The sequence below is a fragment of the Lissotriton vulgaris genome, chromosome 11, assembly GCF_964263255.1.
Source record: "Lissotriton vulgaris chromosome 11, aLisVul1.2, whole genome shotgun sequence".
Lineage (NCBI taxonomy): Eukaryota > Metazoa > Chordata > Amphibia > Caudata > Salamandridae > Lissotriton > Lissotriton vulgaris.
This window is the reverse complement of record NC_141699.1, coordinates 1,109,922,029-1,109,944,911: the sequence shown is the minus strand read 5'-3', so window position 1 is coordinate 1,109,944,911 and position 22,883 is coordinate 1,109,922,029. Positions and strand designations below refer to the sequence as shown.

Sequence of the window (22,883 nt, the reverse complement as noted above, 5' to 3'; positions counted from 1 at the left end):
AGGGTTACATACACATTCTTTAACTTGGGTTTTGCAGCACTCGAGACACCCAACCTGACTGTTTCCATTGGGGCAAGAAAGTCTGCCTATCTCTATTCACTTCCAAACCCAAGGATATCATCTGTGGTGTCCCTTAAGGATCCTCCCTTAGTCTCACCCTTTTCAATACCTGCATGACCCCTTTAGCCAACATCATCAGATCCCATAGACTAAACATAATCTCCTACACAGAAGACACTCCGCTCATCTTTTCACTCTCAGAAGATACCACCAACACAAAAACGAACTTCCACAGGTGCATGAAGAGCATTGCCAACTCGAAGGACAACTGCCTGCTACTCAACTCAAACAAAACAGAAGTGCTGATCTTCGGGAAGCACACCACCCCTTGGAATAACACCTCATGACCCTCAGAACTAGGAACATCACCTAAACTGAATTGCCATGCCAGAAACCTTGTCATAACCCTGGACAGCAACCTGACCATGAAGTCCCAGATTAATCCGTTCTCCCCTGCCTTCTTTCTCATGCCTCACACATTATGAAAAGTCATCAAAAGGCTTCCTCTGAACACCGACTACTGCCACTCAGGTCTTGTTCGCCAGATGATTAGACTACGGCAATGCACCAAGTAAAAATATTGGACGTCAGACACCAACTCTTGAGTTGGTGTCTGGACCTGGACCTGTGGAAAGCTCTGCAAGCCAGCTGGCCAGATTGGCCTGTCTAAAACCAGGTGAAACATGTTAACTAATCAGAGATATAGGAATAATTGTTTTCCACACACAGCCTTTGAATGTTTCTAAATAGCCAAAAAGTTCCCATGAATAAAATGACACAACAGTACTTGTGATACCTAAAACAGCTTTTTAACCCTATAGATATATTATTTCCTGTCTGAAAACATTGGGATTATCCACAACATCAAAAAACTCATCCAAAGGTGGGGTTGAGCCCACCTGGTAGAATCATCAATACTGGGTGAGGACTGGATGATGAAGTGGAACACATAGAGCTATGTAGGGGAGACATAAAAGAGTTTTTGATGTGTTTCAGGGGTCAGGAGGGATCCTCTCATTTGGTTAGTGATAGGTTTGATGGCAATCTCAGACATTGAGCTCACACACATGTGCACAATTGTACATGCATATGTCAATATGCAACCAACCCCTGAGCCTATTATCATAGCGGCATAGCAGGAGGCCTTATCCAAAAAGATGAACACTGAATGTTAGCACACTGAGGGGCATATTATCAAGAAACGGAGTTAAAATTATCGCCGCTTTAGCGGCAGAAAACTGCTGCTAAAGCGGCGATAATGGGCTTGATAATATGACCTTGGGAGTTCCAATAGAAGCCCATGTTTTGGTATCAAAATGGGCTTCTATTGGAATTCACAAGGGCATATTATCAAGCCCATAGTTTTCCGCCGCTAAAGCGGCGATAATTTTAACTCCGTGCTTGATAATATGACCCCCAATCCTTTATAACAGAGCTTACGGGGAAATTGACTCAGGGGGTGAGACTCAGATACAGCAGACATCCATAAACAAGGCAGTCCAAAAAGTGATAAATCTATCAGGAATAAATGGGTGGTGCCCATTTCTCACAGTACCCTTTCTTTTGGACACAAATATCATTAAGGAAGTTAGCTAGAAGGGTCATGTTTGGTTCTATTCTCTCACAAGCAGGCCTTATGACTAAAAAATGCCCTCTCAGAGTAGTTCACTTGTGGTGATTTGAAGGCAAGACTCTAATTAGGAGCTCTTTCAGAGAAAAATTGATAATGTGCAAGGAGAATTGCAGGTAAGTGGAAATTAACAACATTTCTGCATACGGATCCCAATTTATCATAATATTGGTGCACTAACCTAGTCTCTAGCCATAACTATGGTAAAACAACGGTTTGGTTCAGATTTCACCCAGTGTATCCAAAAAAGTGAAGTACCTCCACTTTTAAATAAAAAAGCACTATGAATGCCCAGTAAAACAATTAGGCTTGCCTGGGTCAGCATGAATTTATGGAAGGTTTGCTCTGCAATCTTAATCTATGTTTAATAGTGTCTGGAATGAGTGAGAAGCAGTGTGACCCACTCTCAGCAAAATTTAAAAAAACAGATAGTCCAAAACTAGAAATCCAGGGCATTAAATGGGTTAGATCCCCATTTCTTACAAACAAACTTCACATGCTAGATGACTGGGTGCTTGAGTTTGGTCTTCTAGTTTTTACGTTAGGCCTTCAAGACAGCTTTAGCTTTTTTACCATACCATTTTTGAGAAAGTGATCTTTTTGTTTAGTCACCTCCATTTATTTGCAATGCTGCTGATGTATTTGGTACTTTACTCTGGGACACTGCTGTCCAGGCCCCAGTTCAATTTCTCTGATCCCAAAAACCTGTTTAGAGTGGCTAACTCCCAACTGGCTAATTTAACTTTCTTCTAAGGACATAGAAAATGGTGCTGAAAATACAACTATGGCAAGGAAAGTTAAATGTCACCTGTAGACTGCAGTACTTATCATTCCATCCACCAGTGTGACAAGGAAAACATGTCTTCAGGCTTGACTGACTGCTTCACTTTACACTTGCAGCCTGACTTTTCAAAAGAACACATTTGACCTTTGTTTTAAATACTAAGGTAACTGCTATGGAGGGCTTGAAGCCCATATTGTAGGGTACTTAGGGTCCCCTGCGCCATCGGAATGTCACTTTTTGTTACGTTCCGTGGCGCAGAAGCCTGTGTGATATTTATCAGGCAGCCACTTTTTTGGCATACTGCTGCCTGATAAATATCAGTCCCTTTAACGCAGTGTTCTACGCTAAAGAGGCGGGCAAAGGGTGTTGCTGGGGGCGTTCCCAGCAACATCCATGGCCTTTTGACACTGCCCCAGTTTTACGAGAAATCGTAAATCTAAGGCAGTGCCAAAAGATTATGCCTCCCCAGGGGAGGTGTAAGGGAGGCACAACGGGAAGAAATATCTTTATTTCTCCTCGTTTTTCCTTTTTCAATGTGCGTTGCATTCTGCAGCACACATAGAAAGAGGAAAAGCCTCTTGTAATTATTTTTGGACAGAGAGGATTTCCTTCCTGTACAAAAATAATCATCTCCCCAAGGCCGGCACCCTTGCCCATTGTGCGCCGGCACAGGGGAAAAGGACAGGAATGCACCGTATCTTATAGATAAGGCGCATTCCTGCCCTTTTCTTATGCCGTAGGGAAGTGCAGCGGGAAGGCCTCCTGTGCTTCACTACTGCAAAACCTCATAAATGAGGTCCTCAGTATTTAAAAATGGGACTTGTGGAAATGTCATGTTCCTGCAGCGAAAAACCCTGAAAATATTTATTTCACTGTGGAAGGCTCTGGCTGTCCCATGAGGAAAACTTGAGTTCAGATTAAAATATTGATTCCATATCTTGGTTTGCAACCAGCTAGAACAACTATTCACCATTCTTTAATATTTATTACAAGACCAATTTAATGGTATACTTGGTTGTTTAACAAATATTTAGTAAAATGTACTTTTAGAAAGTTATATTTTCCCTGCCTGAAGCTCCTGGAGGATACTTTACATTAGCTCTCTAGCAGCTGTCAATTAAGAACGTTACATTCATGACATATAAAAACTGCTTTCAGAGTAAAGACAATAGCCTGGGAGTAGAGATGAGTTTTTTTTCTGGCAGGAAGACCTCCTGGGGTTGAACCAAGGAACTTAGTTAACTTCAAAGCGGCCTATACTGTCACAAGTAAATTATGTAAATGGGAACAGGAAAGGCCCAGCCTTTGGCCCCACGGTCAGGCTGGCACCAAAGCCAGTGGGAGTAAATCTACCCTCAGAACTTGAGTGACCACAGAGGAGGTTGACTGCTCATCATAGTAAGATCTTCTTTATTATAGATTTATAAGAAGATACCAGTCGATACAGCTTGTAATAAAATGTGCTGCTTTCTCATAGTATATGAACTATAAGTCGATCAACATGGCCTTTTCTACTATGGGTCTTCTAGATTAAAAGCCCCCCCCCCCCAAGATATCAGTCCTAGTTTGAGTTAGAGAGCGTTTTTAGAGCTCCAGCATTATCATGCCCCATTTCTATAAAAGCATGCTTCTATAAAATAGACCATTATAATAATGAAATTTAAATTTGCAAATTACAGTCTTTAGTCCAAACATCAATTTTATTGCTTAATACATGATTGCACGTTTTATATCTATCCGCTTTGATTCTATCTAAGGACTGGATCCTTGTGAATAATCCACCCCAAACAGTTCATCTGAGGCATTATATATTTAGAAGTGACAGCATTGAGAGAAGGAATAATATGATGTAAGTCTTTCTTTCTAAAATGATTGGTCCCCATTAATAACATGTGCTCTTTTAGTACATGCTCATACTTGTTTATACGTTGATATTTTTGGGAAGAGGACGTATCCATGTTCCCTTCGATATAAGACGTATTCCTTGTAAGTCTATGGTATACTGTGAATGGGGTATACTCCTGGAATGATTATCCTTTTTGTTAGGAATTACCATCATAAAATAAATGATCTTTGGCAGACTCTTTGTTGGTAATATCGACTATAATATGAGTACTCAGACGAAGAATATTCTTCTGAATGGAAACTTGATTTAATATTAAGGGAAGCTGATAATATGTTAATGTTTTTAGGACTAGTGTTATGTTGAAATATATTATGTACTGTTAATTGATTAAGATTATGTTATTTGAATATGTAATTTATTTATTATTTATTTCAGGTATTTGTGTGGCTCCTGAAGAAGGTGTTGTACACGCCGAAACGTGCGTCGATTTTGTATGCCACCATTTGTTAAGATATAAGTGTAGTTACTTGTGTCTGACTTACTGATAAGACTTAATTTTTAACACTGTGTTTGTTTATGTAATTATGTGTTATGTTTCTTGCATAACAATAATTTTTTAAGATGTTACCATTAAAATTAAAATGTTTTTATAATTGGTTGTTTCTGTTGCTTTCCCCTTATTACTTGTTTCCACTAGCAATTGCCTAGGAAATTTTGCACTCATATTTTTGTCCCTTTCCTAGGAATTGAACGAATTACTGTTCGGTGGGTCCTTGTTTTTTACATTCCATCATTACCTTGGCCATGCTCTGGAGGGCGGAAGGCGGGGTACACAGCAGAGAGGGGTTTCCCCATATTGGAATTTGATAATTATGTGCAGTGCACTGTGAAATTGCTTGCAGCTGGCCAAACAGGAACTGCTACAAAAGGGAGTCTAGTTGACCCTGGGAACTTTTACCATATTGGTTATTGCCTCATCTCAATAGTGGTTTGGGTACCAGAAGAAAGTCTGGACATTTTTGTAAACTCTTTCTCCAGAGCTTCAATGCGGCCAGTCGGAAAATTTTTCTGACATGCAGTTCCACAGCATCAGATTGGATTTCAGCTTCGTCTCACTCAAAGAACCCAGCACCTTGGAAAAAATGACTAAGTACCATTCTGTGCTGAGACTTAAAAAAAATTCAGCGAGAAAGCTCCAAAGTTTCGGTGACTCAGCAAAGCCAACCTACTTCATATATCTGGCCTTTGCTTCCATAGCGGAAGTTACAATTTCAGCAGCAACCTAGTCAGTGAGTATTTTTCTTCTCAAAAAGTGCCAATGTCCCATACTTCACTTGGAGTTAGAATAAATGTCCATGCTTTTCTTAAAAAAAACTGATCCAGTTGCTTACTGAAATGGAGCTTCTGATGCGGACTCCCCTGAGGTCAGCCTGATATAGTGCTAAGGTCCTACTCTACCGCGTCCAGAGACATTCATTGGAACTTACTGGTGCAAATTTTCAATTAAATCTTGAAAAAAATATATCTCTGGTTCGCCTAAGTGGATTTTGGTTGCTTTGTTTTCCTGTTGCTTATAAATAAATTCTCTCTTTTCATACATTGCAGTGGGATATTTATTGTGCTGTGTCTCTTAACTTTTTAACTGTTTTGGTACTTAAATGATTTACACATTTTCTCTAATTTTAGCCTGGCTGCTCTGTGACAAAGCTACCAGGGGGTTGAGCTGAGGTTTAAAATGTTGAAACCTTTGATTGAACCTAACAAATTAGTGTACTTTATTACTACCATGCACCTCAATTAATACATTTTCATACATTTTCACGAAAAAACATACACAATATATATACATAAAGGGGTGTTTGATCAGCAGGCTTCATCCATTGGCCTATTAAATTGTCATTCACATTTGCTTCTACCAATCACAGCATGCTGCATTAGGTAATAAATCAGTCCATTTTACCATTGGCTCCCTTCACTTTGAGTGACTGCACAAAGGTTGATTTTTTAATCAAATTTATGTAAAACATCTTTAAAAATGGCTATTGGTATTGCTTGCAATTCAGGTGCTCAGTTAGAGGATGAATTCTCTATTGTCTCCTTTTTAAAGCTGATATTAGAAAAGTGTTTTAGTGACAGTGTGACATTTTAACAGCCTGCAATTTGAACACTTAGGGGTTGATTCCGATCTGGGTCGGAAAACACTCCAACCAATCCGGATCCGGGGTGATTCCAGACCGATCCAGACTCCTGCAGTCCGACCGTGCGAGTACGATGCCGCCGTATCCAGTCAGACTCGGTTCGGTCGGACTCCCTTTGAATTCAATGGGAACTGGTCGCACAATGCTTACATGGGCTCCCATTGACTGAATGGGTATGTCGCGGACAAGTGCACCCCCTACAGTGAGTACGTGTTGGTGCCATCCACACCGTACATGCCTATGTCCGAGTCGTAAGGCTATGGGCAACAGGGGGTCCGACGCGGACCCCCAAAGCCCAACTCCGGGAGCTATTGCGAGCCGGATGCTCCAACTCGATCCACCTGTCCGAATCTAACATCGTACTAGCTTGGTCGTGAATCGTCTCCATTGCGCGCCAAGGTTTGCTTGTGGCCGAGTCAGAAGATCAGTATTAAGACATCCACCAACGTGAATATTGTTTCAATTCTTTATGTATTAGAAATGTATGGTGACAGGTTTAGGCGGAAGACTAGTTTCCTATCTGTTCATTTTGTGAACCAAATGTAAAATAAAAAATGGAAAAAACAAATCACCATTGCACCAGTGTGCCAATGTCAGACCTATTGACTTTGCCAAGGCCAATTTTCGTAGTCTTTGAAATTACAAAGCATGATAGTCTCTTCATATTCTTGACATTATCAAGCAGCGCTTTCTAGTTCATTTGAAAACTATTTGTATAGAAGATGGGATAGGACTTCCCAGACCAGTGCTTGGGGTGTCCTTGCCTCAAGAATTTGTACAGTCCCCCATGCTGTTCAATCGCTTCAGGGAGCTAAAAATATACTTTGTTTGAGAAATACTGCACTTCAACATGTACCTTTAGAACATAGAATCTTGGGAAGTCACTCACCTCCCAAACATGAGCTCACAGGAAAACGAAACACATTTTTAAAAATCATAACTAAAGCCTTCGGTCAGGACAAGAAATGAGGGGTATAATATCAAGGACCGGTGTTAAAATTATCGCAGTTTTATCGGCAGGAAACTGACGATAAAATGGCGATAATGGCCCTTGTTAATGCCCATTGAAGCCAATGTTCTGGTGTTAACCTGGGCTTCTATGGGGATTAACAAGGGTGTATTATCAAGCCCATTATCGCTGTTTTATCGGCAGTTTTCTGCCCATAAAACAACAATAATTTTAACACCGGTCCTTGATAATATGACCCTGAGAGTCTGACTTCATGCCTGAAGATGGCCTGAAAAGTATTATTACCTCACAAAGAAAATATAAACATGCAAGACAAACCACTCTCAACTAAAGATAGTCAAACACCACAAGAAAGTTATTAAATCCTGCAGTTTCCACGCTCTCCTCATAAAGATGATGAAGGAACGTATCCCTTCTACAGACTTGAAATCAGTCTCTGTCATGTCAGAACGAGAACTGCCAGATTGTAAGACAGGCCTAAGATATATCACTTTGTAATCATGATTTATAGTTGGGATGAGATTTATACTTTTTAATAGCAATGTTCATGCTATAAATATAGAGTAGTAAGCAGTGGTAAAGATAACCAATGACAGTAGTCATTTGTGAGTTAATTGCCTAATAGTTGATGTATTAGATACCCTCAGTTTGGCACCTGCTTTGTCTTTGTCTGGGTTATGAAACAGGATGCATCATGCTTTTTGTATTTTATTGGTTTGGGAGCAGGCGGCATTGATCAGAGTAGCAAACAAACAGTTGCTGGCTGTCAAGATGACTAGAGGTAGAATAATCCTAGATTTAGGAAAATAAGTACCTTTAAGTGTTGTGAATAATGCCATGTTTATCTGAAATTTCACTTACCCCATTGCTTGTGTGCACAGTCACTGAATAGGTAAATCCAATAACTGACAGTATCAGAAGACCGAGGAGGAATCTGACTGCATCTCTGTATAATTTGGCATCAACCGGCTTTGAGTAGAGAATAGACCTCACCAAATCACCCTTCGCTGTATTGAATCCTAAAAAGATAGATGAAGAACATATATATCAAACTTGGAATTTTGTTGACTTTATTTAACAAACATTTTACATGTTAAGTGTACTTTGAAAGATGAACTCATGTTTTATGTATACCCCCTTTCTGTTGCACGGTACATCATTTGATCTTTCCCAGGGAGCAAACGTGGAATCAGCTGCAAGGAAGTGACACATCACACAAGCTAAAATAAATGTTGGGAAAATGCATAGATCCTGTTGATATTTTTTCATGGTACAAATGGTACAATTTCATGGTTGGTATAAGGACTACAATCGATCAAGAGAGGGAGGCGGAATTCTGATCCGTTCAGTCTCCTTTTCGTAACTTAATTAATCATGGGGGAAAGGATCACTTGTCCTGCATAACCAGGGTATGCAGGCGGTATGTGGTGTCTCACAAATAATGCAACCTCCAATTGGAGGTTGCATAAAATACTGACCCCATGATTATGCACACACGTGTATGAAGAGCGGGGAAACAACATATACCTCTACCATTACCCTACCAACATGTGCATGAGGGTCTTTTATTTGTGAGACACCACATACCGCCTGCATACCCTGGTTATGAAGGACAAGTGATCCTTCCCCCCATGATTATGGTATAAGGACTACTACATGACCAGGCTGTTGTGGATTTTGTGTTTTTTTTAGGCTGTTAACTTCTGTCATTTGGGGAAACACTATGGCTCATGTAGGGAAGGATTGCGGGGATAATTTCCCACTGCAAATGTTGATACTCAACCAACCAAAAGGAGAAAAACATGTAAATTGAGATTCCAACATAACTCAAAGGAACAAGTTCCATTTCTCTCTATAAGACACCATATATATGTCAGGAAGTATACCATATGGGGGAGATGGAGTACAGGGCAGTGGAGTCCACCCTTCCAGGGTTGTGTCCAATGTATGCTGCCCCAACCACCTAAGGACCAGGACTTGACTTCCAGGTCAGAGAGGGCAGAGGACTATAATAAGTAGATACTGAAGACTGTCTGGCAACATCAGTTGTTTTGCTTGACACTTCAGTTCACACTCATTTCTTTGTTCCTTCACTTTAGCAGTGTTTCTTGTTACTAGTATCCTCGGTTCCCCTCCTTCCTCATCCTTGCCTTTACCCTTTTTATTGTCTAGTACTGATTAATGGGTTTTGAATCTGCTACACTTTTCACAGACTCCTGACTTCCCTCTGCTATTAGCCTTGAATATTTAAAACCAACATCTGTATCCAATAGTAAACTTTATTTGGTCGTCAGACCATAAAAGTACAGATACATATAAACAACCCAATGAATTTTAAAAAGCTAAAAACCATTGTAGCGTAAAAAAAAGACAGTTCAATATTATATACATAAGCCTTAAAAACAGCACAGCCGTTAGAGTAAGAAATAGAGAGTAAAGAGTTCACGCTGCTATGCGCATGAATAAAACAGCTATTTGGGGCCGTGTCATTAAAACGTGCTAGAATTAGACTATTAAAATTGTACTTCCACTAGCATGAAGGGACAGAAGATCAGTGTCCATTGATTCCCTCAGTGATATGATGCCATCATGTTCAAACTCCAGTTTCCCACCATCAAGATCTGGGCATATTAGGATAAAATCAGGGTTGAGCTCAGAGCCTTCCTTGGTATTCCCCACATGTGGCCCAGGAACTTCGTGGTTGCGCACACCAATAGTGGTCTTGTGTCTGATTTTAGTATGCCCAAGGCTGCTCCAGAATCCCGAGATCCAAGCTGCTTGCAAACGGGGGTTAGCCATTTTGTCCAGGGATCTGGAGTATGCGGGGCAAGCAAAGAGGACATGGACAATTGATTCAGTCGAGGCAGAGCAACAGGGACAACCTTTGGTCTGTGCAGCGTTACATGACCAAGAATATGTGAATTAATTTACCAGCAATGAGCCGTGCCTAAATTGTGTGTATAGTTTTCTATCGGCCGGCACCTTGATAAGGTCAAAATTGCCTTCTAAAGTGCAACTTGGTTTGAAATCTCGTAAATTCCTCGGTTAGTCTTCCCCACTTGCTAGCCTTTGATACCCAGTCCTAACACATTTCTTTAATTTGTTTCTTTGTAGGTAGTGCTGGGCAGCTAATACTGTGCCACTTAGCCCAATACAGATGATGAGGTTTCTAATGATTTTAATCCATCCTATTTCGTTTGATATGTCCAGTAAGCAAGCCTCATCTAAAGCAGCTGCGTACGGGGACAGTTTTGTAGTGGATACAATCCTATGCCAGAATAGAAGCGGGGGATGCTTCACTAAGTCCTTGACTGGATTTATACCCATATCCAGTTTTAGGGGGCTGAGTGGTGTGCTAGAAGGAAGGGACACTACGTTCCTGCGAAACGTATTCTCAGTCGCTATTACGTCACCCAATTTTTCAAAGCCCCAGAGCTCTGCCCGGTAAAGGGCACTGCTCACAACCTTTCTTTTACATAGCTCTAGGGCTGGTGCAACTGGTTTTGTGCCACAGTTATTTGTAGAAACTTAAGATGGGACGTGTTTAGGTGCTGTTTCTAGGCCATCACTTCTGACAATTTGATGCCCAGGTATTTGAAGCTACCCACTCTCTCTAGAGGATGTTCTTTAAAGTTACACACCCCTTGAAGGATTTATGGGGGTTCAGCATCCTCAATTCTGTCTTCAAAATGTTTATTTCAAGACCCCTCTCATCACAGAAGGTCTTGAAACAGTTTAATAGAATTTGTAGCCCCATAGGTGTTTTGGAGACGAGGAGAGTATCGTCTGCAAAGAGCAGGGTTGCAATTTTCTGTTTCCCTAATGAAGGTACGTCCGCTGGAACTTTTGTATCTTGGATTTATCCTTTTGGCATCATAGGCTAGGACTCTACTTTTTGGGAGAGAGGTAGACATTTCATTGTCAGTTCTTAGGCAATTTTCATTATTTGGTGGGGGCTAGTTCCAGTGAGGCAACATTTCACATCAGTAAGTAGCTCCATATCTGATATGTTCCATCTTGATGTAAATGTCTGTACATTTACTCACTACTCACTGTCTTTTGTTTTTCCTTCTTATCAGTGAGTCATAGTTCCCCTCTGCAGCATTGTGCCATCCTGTACCTCAGAGAGTCCAGTCCAGAGAAAGCAGAAGTCATTTTGGGAATCAATGGTAAAGTTTTGTTCAAGCACGGTGTTTGTCATGAAACAACAGATTTGGTGATTTCCTTAGAAAATGAATATATCGAAAAGATACTTTTTGATCTCCCTTGATGTCCCTGATGCCACTACCTGCCCAATGATATTAGGAATCTATTGGCTTTTCCAGCATAATCCTCAGCTCAATTGGAAGGAGCAGAAGATTGCTTTTTCTCCCCAGTGTGATGATAAGAAGTATTTTCCACCTAAAGGTCAGAAACAGGAAATGGTCTTAACTCTTAACTTGTGGATTGTTTAAGACATAATCCCATTTCACCTAACTCAGAACTTTATAAAGACGTCAAAGATGCGTTCAGCAAGAAAGAGGTAGACTAATTACCACCATACTGGCCGTGTGACTTTCCCGTTGATCTTCTGCCAGAAGTTAAAATTCCTCATGAGGGCATCTTTAAGATTCATGATCACAAAATATATAGGGGAAGACATAAAGTTAAAGCAGATCAAGACTGCACAGCTTCTAAATAAGTGAAAGATATTGAACAGTTTCCAAGATCTGTCAAAATGTACACAACTGCATTGACAAGGGTGAACAAATCTATATTGCTGACGGCGTCCCGTGCCATCAGAAGCACCACCCTGGGCCAGCGATAACATTGAAATACGGCAGGCGAGAGATCACCGACTCAACAATGTACTTGGGCCCGCTGCAGTATGGCAGTAAGACCGCCACACTCATAATCGAGCCGTCAGTACAGCTTTTTCCTTACCAATTATAATTTTCTCAATTTTAATTAATGTTGGTTTTATTCCCTGCTATTTTCCTTTAGTTTGAACCACAGTTATTATGTTGTGATAGCTCTAAAACACATTTCTTCTCAAAGGTCAAATAACAGCATAAGCAATGCAAAGTAGGAATGATCCATAGGGTCCAGGAGGTGGAAATGGGGAGCAATCATCTGCATTCTTGTGTCATGATCCTGGAGAAGTAAATTCAGGCAAAAGACTCCTCTTGTTTTCAAGTAAATATTTTCTGATATAGTCTCTTGGAAGGAGTTTACAAGTATAACCAAAGAATGAGGAAACTGTGGTGCAAACATTTATAGAGTAGATGAATTAACATTTTAATAAACATATTTGCATTGCACATAGTATCAGTAGTATACCTTTTCTAACTTAAGTAATCAAATGTATAGTAACAAACAGAAGTACAGTTTTTCGTTGCAATCTGATAGAAGGAATGGTGATGGATTCTAGGAACTCACCGGTCTGAAGAACAACTGCTTGTGCAGGTCCAGTACCCGATGCTTTTGTCTGTATGAGCTCTGTCCCACAGAATAAGACATGCTTCTTGTAATCCTCTTCACAGTGGATTTTCCATGGGACAGAGTTGTTGATGTTCGGCAGGGGGATCTTTGTGACCGGAATGCTCTCACCTTTAGGTTTAAATGTGTTTATGTTAGACACAGGACTGAACATAACATTCTCTGCAATTGTGGCTCCTTGTGAAAACAGCTGGAAGACATTCTGTGGCAATGAAACACTATAGTAGCCCGACATTTTGTTTGATTATGTCTGATTCATGCATACATTTTAGCAACATGTTCTGTGTTGGTGAAAACCAAATCTAAGTTTTCACCCTTTGCATTTAATTGAGAAAAATCTAGCGTACCATCAGCCTACAGAATGTTTAATATTATAAGAGATAAGAATCACATACATTTTAAATATCATGGTCCTGAATTCAGGTAATGACGGATTCCATGCTGAGATTTTAGAAAGCTGAAATTTCCTGTACCAGCCAATAACTTACAATAAAATTCATACAAACATGAGTTAGCCCCTCAGAATCTAGAATAGATTGCTGAATGTTCTTTACTGGTATTCAGTATAGAATTCCAAAGTCCATGTAGTTTAATGAACACAATAACCACCTTTTGGAGCAAGTGGTCCATGCCTGCCAAGGCTCTTCTTAGAAGCAGGGTGGGGGAGGGAAGGGGAAGATGCCATCTAGTGAGGTGAGCATTAAATGCTACCCAATGCCTTGGGAGGATGTCATGTGGTAGCCAGAAAGGGCTCTAGGCTGCACAGCCCTTTCCCAAAGTATATATGTCAAGGAATTTTCAACCAGAAAGTTTGTGACCTCCATTTAGGCACCCAGAAACTTCTTTTCTTAGAGCATTGGACATCAAAGAATTGTGAGAGTGAACATGGGAATTTTGTTCAACACTACTCACAATGTGAACCTATAAGGGAAAAGGAAAATACAATCTAGAGGTGGTTATAGTTAGGACCATGTTTTCTTAGGAAAAGTGTATTTTGACTTTCAATGTCTTTGGCGCTGTTTGGCGAATCTCCACAAAATTTTCCGTTAAGAGGGGGCCGAGAAAAAAGGGGGGTCAAAAAAAGTCTGGTCCTCATATTAATTTCCACTGAGATTTTAGTCACAACTACAACCTGAACTGCTGGACAGATTTACACCAAATGATGTCAGTAACGTAGCTCCTAGTCAAGAAAGTACCCTTTAGTTAGTTTAAATCCAATAAGTAGTTTTTGCGAAATAAAAAAATATATATTTATATTTATATATTGGGATGTTAATTCTCTGAGAATTGGACTGTCCCCGTGCTGAAATGTGATTGACCGTCAACACTTCAGCCATAGATCATTGTCATCGAAATATTATTGTGATCATACATTTTCAAAGGTCTAATCCTGAAGAAATGTTTATATGCCGGAAATCCACTGTGATGCTGTATGCAAGAGTACATAGAATTCAAGTCATGTCACTTTCATATATATATATATATATATATATATATATATATATATATATATATATATATATATATACATACATATGTGACTGGGCACCGCGTGAAGCCGACAGGAGCGACGAGGACTGTATTGGCATATACATTTTTTATTTCCTTGCCTCCTCCGACACCGTGCTTCCCTATTACCTAGCTGTCGCTAACACCAGTTAGCGGGAGCTAGTAGGAGATAGCGACCATCTTGGGCCCCGCTTTGCATGTCAGTGATATTTATCACTAATGACATGCAAAGTGGGCGTGCCAAGATGTTAGCGACTGGAAACAGTCGCTAACATCGCTATCTCCTATTACTAACTTTTGGAGATATTCGAGCTAAGCGCGAATATCTCCAAAAGCTAACACCTGCCCCTGAGCAGTTCTTAGCCATGTTATCCAATGGTAGGTGGATAACATGGCTAAGAGCATTAGCTCGGTAATGCATGAATATGGCTGACTTTTCAGCGATATTCATGCATTTAGGCCGATTTTTATCGCTTAGGAGATATACCTTGATAATAGCAAGGTTCCTATGCGATAAAAATCGGCGCAGCTCGGCGATAAAAAAATCGCTGGTAAACCAACATAGCGATAATTATATATTATGTGTATGTGTATATATATATATATATATATATATATATATCCTGCACTCCGTTTTCCCACAAGCTCGCACAGCTCGCACAGCCAGCAAGTAGACACCGGACACGGACCTCGAGGTACTTTACAGATTTATTAGGCAGAAAGAGTCACAGACGTTTCGGCTCAGCGGAGTCTTGATCACTGAAAAAACTATAGGTTTGATACCAGTTATAGTTAGCTGGAAATTTTACTGACATAAAACCATTGAAATTCCCACGTTATAGTTAGTTGGACTCACCATAAGTTGCGCGGCTGCAATGCACTGCTGATGACGTCACATATTACATCACTCATGACATGGTCAGTGACATCACTCATGACATCACTGATGACACCATCCAGTGAATGTGTGTCTTTCTGAAAAATAAATATGTTTTATATATGTATATGTAAAGGTCGATGGAAGAATAAATGTTTAAATTGATTGGTTAACTGGCTTATTAAGTGTATCTTAGTGAATACATATATTAGCGAGTATTGTTTAAATATTTAAATGTTTGTATCAGTGTTTCACTTTGTGTATAAGTGGCTGCATGGGTTGGTGAGTAGCTACATGTGTATGTATATGGGTTATTAGATGTTTTTTTAGTATCAATATGAGTGTCTGTATGGTTTGGTGGGGGTGTTACTTAGCACATACATGCATCAATGACTGACTCACTGTTTGTATGTGTTTTGAAGACAGCATATGCGCAGGACTGTATGAGTGGATGAGTGTGTATATGTGTGTGTTAGTGAGTGAATGACTGTCTCACTAGTGTCTTTATCAGTAACTACATATGTTTTAATCTGTATATGTGAGTATTGATGTATATAAGTGAGTATATGTGAGAGTGAGAGATTGAGAGAGTTCTTGTTTAAATAAGTATGTGTTTCTATAAGTGATTATTTAAGAGAGTAAGTATGTGTAAGTTTCCTTAGAAGTAAGGTGGTAGTGTGTGTATAGCAATATATTCAAATAAATGGATGTTCAATAGTTTATTTGCATGTGTGATTATGTGTGTGAGTAACTTTTGGATGACTGTCAGTGTGTAACAGGATGTATAGGTGTTTCAGTACATATGATGAGTCAATATATGTATGAGTGACTATATAGAACTGTTGGTGAATGAGTGGATGTGTATATAGATGGTGGTATTACTGAATTGGTTGTTGTAACTGGTATGGGTATCTCTATTTTTTTGAAAATTTTAGTTTCTATTTTTGAATATGTGTTTCAAGGGTTACATTACACTGAAAGGAGGTCTGTCACTCTGTCACAAGGATGGTGTCATCAGTGATGTCATGAGTGATGTCACTGACCATGTCATGAGTGATGTAATATGTGATGTCATCAGCAGTGCATTGCGGGGGCGCGAGTTATAATTAGCTGAACTAACTAATTTCTCTGGTCTTGTATGAGTGAAATTATACCGTCACTGCAACCTGTAGTTTTTTCAGTGAATATATATATATATAGGTATGTGCAAAATTACTCAAGCCAGAAACTGTTGTCTGATTCTGGTAGCAAAAAGGTATATTTTTCACTTCTTAAAAAGTCAACTAATTTCAAATTCATAGGAGTCAAACATATCATTTAACATTATGCGGCAAGCAGACACTATAACCTGGCAGATCAGGAAATGTATTTAATTCTCATTTCACAAAGCGCATATGGGTCTTTGGGGTATTTGTGTGAATAGTAAAACCAGGTCTTGAAAAAAAAGCATTCAGGTACAGAGAGAAAAATATAAATTTTTCCCTATGAAAAATTCAGTCTGCCCAATATTTGCATTGTTAATTCTGTTCAACCCAATTACTTGAAGCACAATTTTAGAAGACCTGCCTTCTTGCTCAAATTCTAGCTGCAAAGAGGAACCAATGGCTGCATTTATGAAAAACTGATTTACTCTTATAGGATTTTAATTTTGTATTAGTTCGGGTTTTGAAATCTAATATCAAGAGTGTGCCCTCTCTCCAATGTCTATCAGTCTAATTTCATCCCATTTCAATACCTCCTATTAAAACTGAAACATGTTTTCTTTTGCAGGGACTGCTACTCCCAGACCAGAAGACATTAAATGGTATATTACGCAAAGAAAATAATTTTGGTGGTGCTCATTTGTCATATCTGGTATGTGCTAGGATCTTGCTGTCAATGTTCCTCTAAAGGTGGGGAATGGCTTATCCAATTAAACAGAAGCATAAATACAGATTCTGCCATCAATATATGTATTACATGAGGTGCATAAATGTACAATATTTGAGTATTTACCCATGTGAATTGGACTCCTTAAGATATGGTACTCATTCATGATACAGGTACTATTTATTGCCTACCTGTAATCATACCATCATAACTACAATACTTGGAAGGGTGCCTTAACCAGTAAAATACCTGTAAGCATGCCCTCATCAACAATGCAGCTCCCGTTGATGAGTATGGCATCACATGGAAGGTAAAGTTTCTTTCCTGGTAATAGGAAGACATCTCCTGGGACCAAATGGCGTGATTCAATCTCTTTACAAGCTAAGAAAATGAATACAATGAAAAGAGAGATAATTTAACAATGTTTGCATTTCATTTACTTCACATATCAATAAAGAAGGCCCTAATATTGAAAATATGTTAATTAAAGTGCAAATCATTTATAAGAAATACACAAAACAGATAAAGGTTTGGCCAAATACTTGTCTTTCAGAAAATCGCAAAGAATATTTTAAGCAAGGTTCAGCATGTTAATTTTGCCCTGGTTGCCAACTAGCCAGTAACTTGAGCTTTAGATAGGAAGTATTACTTTTCTTTTCAAACTGTTTAAAATATGTTTTTTATACTCCATCAATGCTGTCTCAATCAGTATTATCTTCTTTGGGAATAAAATAATAATGTTATGTATGTCACAAAAGAAAATCATCCAGAAATTGTTATGAAGCTCAGTGATACACACCAAGATAATTCTAGAAAGGATTTATTGCCAAAAAGGTTTAACAACCTTACAGAGGTAAAAGGTGAAGTAAATCATCATAGTGTTATCTATTCCAAATCATCCACTATTATCATATCTTGTTAACCTAATCTTGCTAATTTAATTTAGGACCAATATACTCTTCAAAGGCTGTATTATCCTTAACTTTGAGTAAGGTTATATTATCTGTACTTTTGAATTATAACTGTTTTAAGACATTCTTGAAATTAACTTTCCAACTGCATACAGAGTAAAGATCTGATTCTATTGACTCAATGATGAACAGACAATCCAACATGAAGAATCCAGACCACTTATTACTTGAAAAAAACTTTCTTTAAAAAGTGCTATTTACAGTTAAATCTACAAACTTTTTGCAGCTTCCTGGAAGAAGGATATATTGGCTAAGCTTTAAAAAAAACAGGCCAATTTAAATTGCAATATTCAAAAAGTAAAAATAAATGGAACTATAAACTTTTCACACCTGATGGAACATGACTGGAAACAACTGGACAATGGTGCCAGACAGAGTGCCGCCATGTAAGGCTGAAACAGTCACAGCACATGATGGATTCTCATTCCCCAATATCCCATTGTATGCAATCAATCGCCATTCCTAACATTATTTTCAAAAGATGTGTAGGCACCTACTACAGGAGCAATTCAATCCATTGAGGAGTTTAATTATGATTTAAATGAATATTCCCGTGTAGGATAAATATGATTTCAAATAACCAACAATACATTTAACTACCAGTAATCTCCCTTCATAATTCTAACCACCAATCTTGTGAGGTACAACAGGGCCCGTGCACAAGTCTCCATTTTACTTACAAATTTAAACTTGACATCCTTTTCTAAACCGTGACTTTTCCATTTTCATGCCTTGCACTTACACAATAGCATACTTGGAAACTATTCTGCATGCGGCACATTTCTTAGAAGGCAGTTTATCATGTTGTTCGTACACTGTGTCCAAGGCTAAGGAACATTGAATATAATGCCAGTTGGAGACAGCTGTGAGTGTACAGACAAACAATTGCATCAGTACTGCACCTATGACACACTTTGGCTGAGATTATTCTGCAACGCTGTGCCTGAAATGCATAGGATGGTAGCTTGATCTACACGAAATCAGCTTTCTGATACATGTATGGGGGGCTGGCTTGTCCCAAGAGATCTGGCTTAGGCTACTCACACTATGCTCTTGAAAGTGCAGGTAGTACTAGGATAGGATTATAACTATAATCATAATCAGACTGTAATGATTTAATGGTTAAAATATTTATCTTTTTCTCCATTCCTGCAATGCTGGTTACAGAGCTTTGCTTGATCTTACTAATAATTGTAGTTCACACTTCTTACACAAGAATACAATTATTTAAATAAATGTCAGAAAAGCCCATTTGTATCTCTTTTGTGTCTCCCATTGGGTATGCCTGAGTAACAACAAAAGGGTAGATCGGTTTCCACGATTTCCTTGGGGAATTAGAATGGTTATGTTCTGAGGTTGCAGGTACCGACTGATACCCTGGTAAGGTTAGGGGTCCAGATGGGCACTGTGAGCTACCTAGGAACTAGGCCAACATACTCAGATCCTATGTGTGAAATAAGTCCCCATATTCTGATGCTTATGTTATCCGAATACAAAGTTCTACCTAATTTGTAGGAAATGTATGACAGAGCGCCCACAATTGTCTAGGTCAGGTACTTATTTAATGGGTCTCCTGAGTACTTCTTGCATGTGCCCAAGGAACCTATTCACCTTATAGGGAGACATATTTGGTGTTAGGGATTAATAGTCCTCAACTAAATAGGAAACCTCAATTTCTGTCTGTAGGTTGTTCATAAAGGGATCACTTTACCATACTTTTTCCCTTCTCTGACTTCTGTTCATTAAATATGGCTCAAGCCGCAGTTATTTCTGTTAATTGCAGACAAGCTTTTACAACAACAATGGCTTCCTCTTACTGGGGGAGTTGGTACCTTCATGGTAGAGACACATGTACCATACAGAACAGAGGTATTCTATTCATAGGTCACATTTCCTGCAGCAGATGCCAGTACACAAACATTTTACAACTACACTGCAACTATATTACCAGGCCAATACAGAGACTAGGAACTTTTAGAAATTCCATTAACATATCAGGAATGACACTAAATAAAAGAGCAAAGCATCCTTAAGCATTGTGAGGTAAAAATAAAAAAAATATGATTCATCCAAAAGAGGTTTCTCAAAAAGACTCGATCCACTTGTGCCACTGGCTTAGAATCTGAGTCATGACAGTGATGTCTTGCGAATATATCAAAAGACCACCCAGTAGACATAGGCAAAATATAAATCATGTTGGTGTAAATCACGTATGTGAGAAACTGAGAAGTTGGTTGACTGGGTTGGAGCCCTGGTCAAGCAACAGCCACAGGCACAAAAGGGCTAATGGCAGGAAAATGCCAGCTTTAAAGGTGGCATTTTCAAAATTGTAATTAAATCTCCAACTCTACCATTAGAGAAGATTTTTCATTACAGTTTCATAGATACCAAACATGACTTGGCGACGTGGTCCAAATCAGAATTTAGCCCTTATTAGCCCTTATTAAATGTACTAAGTCATCCCAATGTTATTTTACGGCACAGGTAGGTCTCACAGTAGTGAAAAACGAATTAAGGAGTTATCACTACCGGGACACGTAAAACTTAAAAGTGCATGTCCAGCTTATTGATTTCAATGCCCCCTGCCTTTTAAGCTACCTTAGGGGTTATTTAAATGCAATAAAAGTAATGGATTATGGGAAATGGAGTTCCGAGAACTGATTAACATCATGTTGATGTCATTCTGCCGGCGGGAAAAGAGCAAATAGCTGACCAATAGGGGGAATTGCACGTGTTCAAATAAAGGGTGGGAAGAAGGGAGGGTACTACTAGATGGGGGAGGAGAATTGAGGATGTTTGCGTGGTAACGTTATAGGCAGGTAAGGAGCAGTGTGATAGCCGAGTTAAGATCAAAGTGATGGTAATTGACAATCGGGTGAGAATGACTGCATGAGTTATGAGAGATGCTAGAAAGTTAAGGGTTAGGTGATAATGTGTGAAAGGGGTTTGAAAGATGTGGAAAGTGAGTATGTTATACACAATGTGTGTGTTAAATCGCGAGTGTGATTGGATAGGTGGTGGAAAGGGGGAGGATGAAAGTATAGTGAGAGGAGAGTGCATGAAGTAGGTGAATATGAATTATGTCATGGTGAATGAGATACTTTGAGGATTTAGAGCAATTAGGTCACAGTCCATTGGCATAGGTGGGTGAAGCAGAATGAATTGATACATAGTGTACTTATGTGCAGCCGAATGGTGACACGTCAACATTAGAGAATAGATGGTTGGGTTTAGGAGCCGTGTGGATGAGAGAAATAACATCACGTTAGAAAGTGTTAGAATCCCGTCAGATTTCTCTTTTCGGACATATTCCGTTGTAAGCAATTTTCATCACGCACGTTAAATTACGTTGAGTATTTAAATTAACTGCATATTATTGTATCAATATTGATGTAATGAGAGGTGTAAGATGGTAACATTTGCTCTTGTATCTTGTCATTGTAGTGACCCCTGATGAAGATCACCCAGTTGCCCGAAATGCATTGGGTTTTTTAAATAAATAACACTGCCTTAGACAAATTAGCATCACTCGTGGTTTCGGCAAGAGGTTCGAATGTCCCAGCGCGACCATTAGAAGTTATGGAAATTGGCAATCACCAGTCCGCGTGTGGGGAGAGACAAAAAATATGTTGATAACAAGTTGAGCATCAGTGTGAAAATATGGATACAGTTATGAATACATGGAGACATTTGTTTGAAAGAGATGAATGCAGGCAGGCGACTTCAGCAGTGGATTTGGTTGGGGTAGAGGTCTGCCCCAATTCGAATTATGTTATATATTCGGTATTAGTTGGGCATAGCACTGTACCAAATAGCACGCATTCAGTTGAAAAACGGATAAATTGTGAAAATGAATACAAAAAAAGAAGTGCATCCCCTCACATGTGAATTCAAGCTTTTTAAAGGTGGCATTTTCGAAATTGTAATTAAACCTCCAACTTTACCATTAGAGAAGATTTTTCATTATAGTTTCACAGATACCAAACATGACTTGGCGACGTAGTCCAAATCGGAATTCAGCCCTTATTAATTGTACTAAGTCATCCCAATGTTATCCTAAGGCACAGGTAGGTCTCACTGTAGTGAAAAACGAATTAAGGAGTTTTCACTATCAGGACAAGTAAAACTTAAAGGTGCATCTCCAACTTTTTGATTGCAATGCACCCTGCCTTTTAAGCTACCTTAGGGGTGACTTGAAGGCAATAAAAGGGGAATTTAAGGCTTGGCAAGATGGTTATATTGCCAAGTTGAATTGGCAGTTTCATCAGCATTCAGGCTGCAATGGCAGACCTGGGATATATTTTTCATTGCGGCTGCTTTGGGGGGTGGCACAATACATGCTGCACACCCACATCTGGCATTTAGTTCACAGGTCTTGGCTATATGGTATACCACTCTACAATGGAGGTACCCACAAGTAAATTAATCATGCCAATCAGGTGTAAGCCAATCAAACCTGTTTAGTGGCAAGAGTAAAAGCACTTTAGCAATGGTTTGCTGTGGTAAAGTGCCCATAATTATGCACTAGTCGCTTAATTGTTTACGTGCTCTTCTTGAAAAGAATCCACATGCCAAAAATGGAAACGCAGATGCATTTAAAACCAAAATATAGCATGAAATTAAGTATTTACATTTTGCATAATTGCACATACTTTTGAATAATTTTACCATAATTTCACTTAACTATGTGA

The 22,883-nt window shown here is 39.2% G+C and overlaps 1 protein-coding gene across 1 annotated transcript in view; it reads right to left on the bottom strand.

Moving 5' to 3' along the window:
• LOC147684257 (putative cation-transporting ATPase 13A4) overlaps positions 1 to 22,883 on the bottom strand; it is a 301,484-nt gene that overhangs the window by 177,917 nt on the left and 100,684 nt on the right. The window contains exons 9-11 of the mRNA XM_086944654.1: positions 17,471 to 17,602; positions 12,907 to 13,077; positions 8,350 to 8,507 (exon numbers count right to left, since the gene is read on the bottom strand). Coding sequence (XP_086800780.1) covers positions 8,350 to 8,507; positions 12,907 to 13,077; positions 17,471 to 17,602 — 461 coding nt within the window. The remainder of the gene's footprint in view (positions 1 to 8,349; positions 8,508 to 12,906; positions 13,078 to 17,470; positions 17,603 to 22,883) is intronic.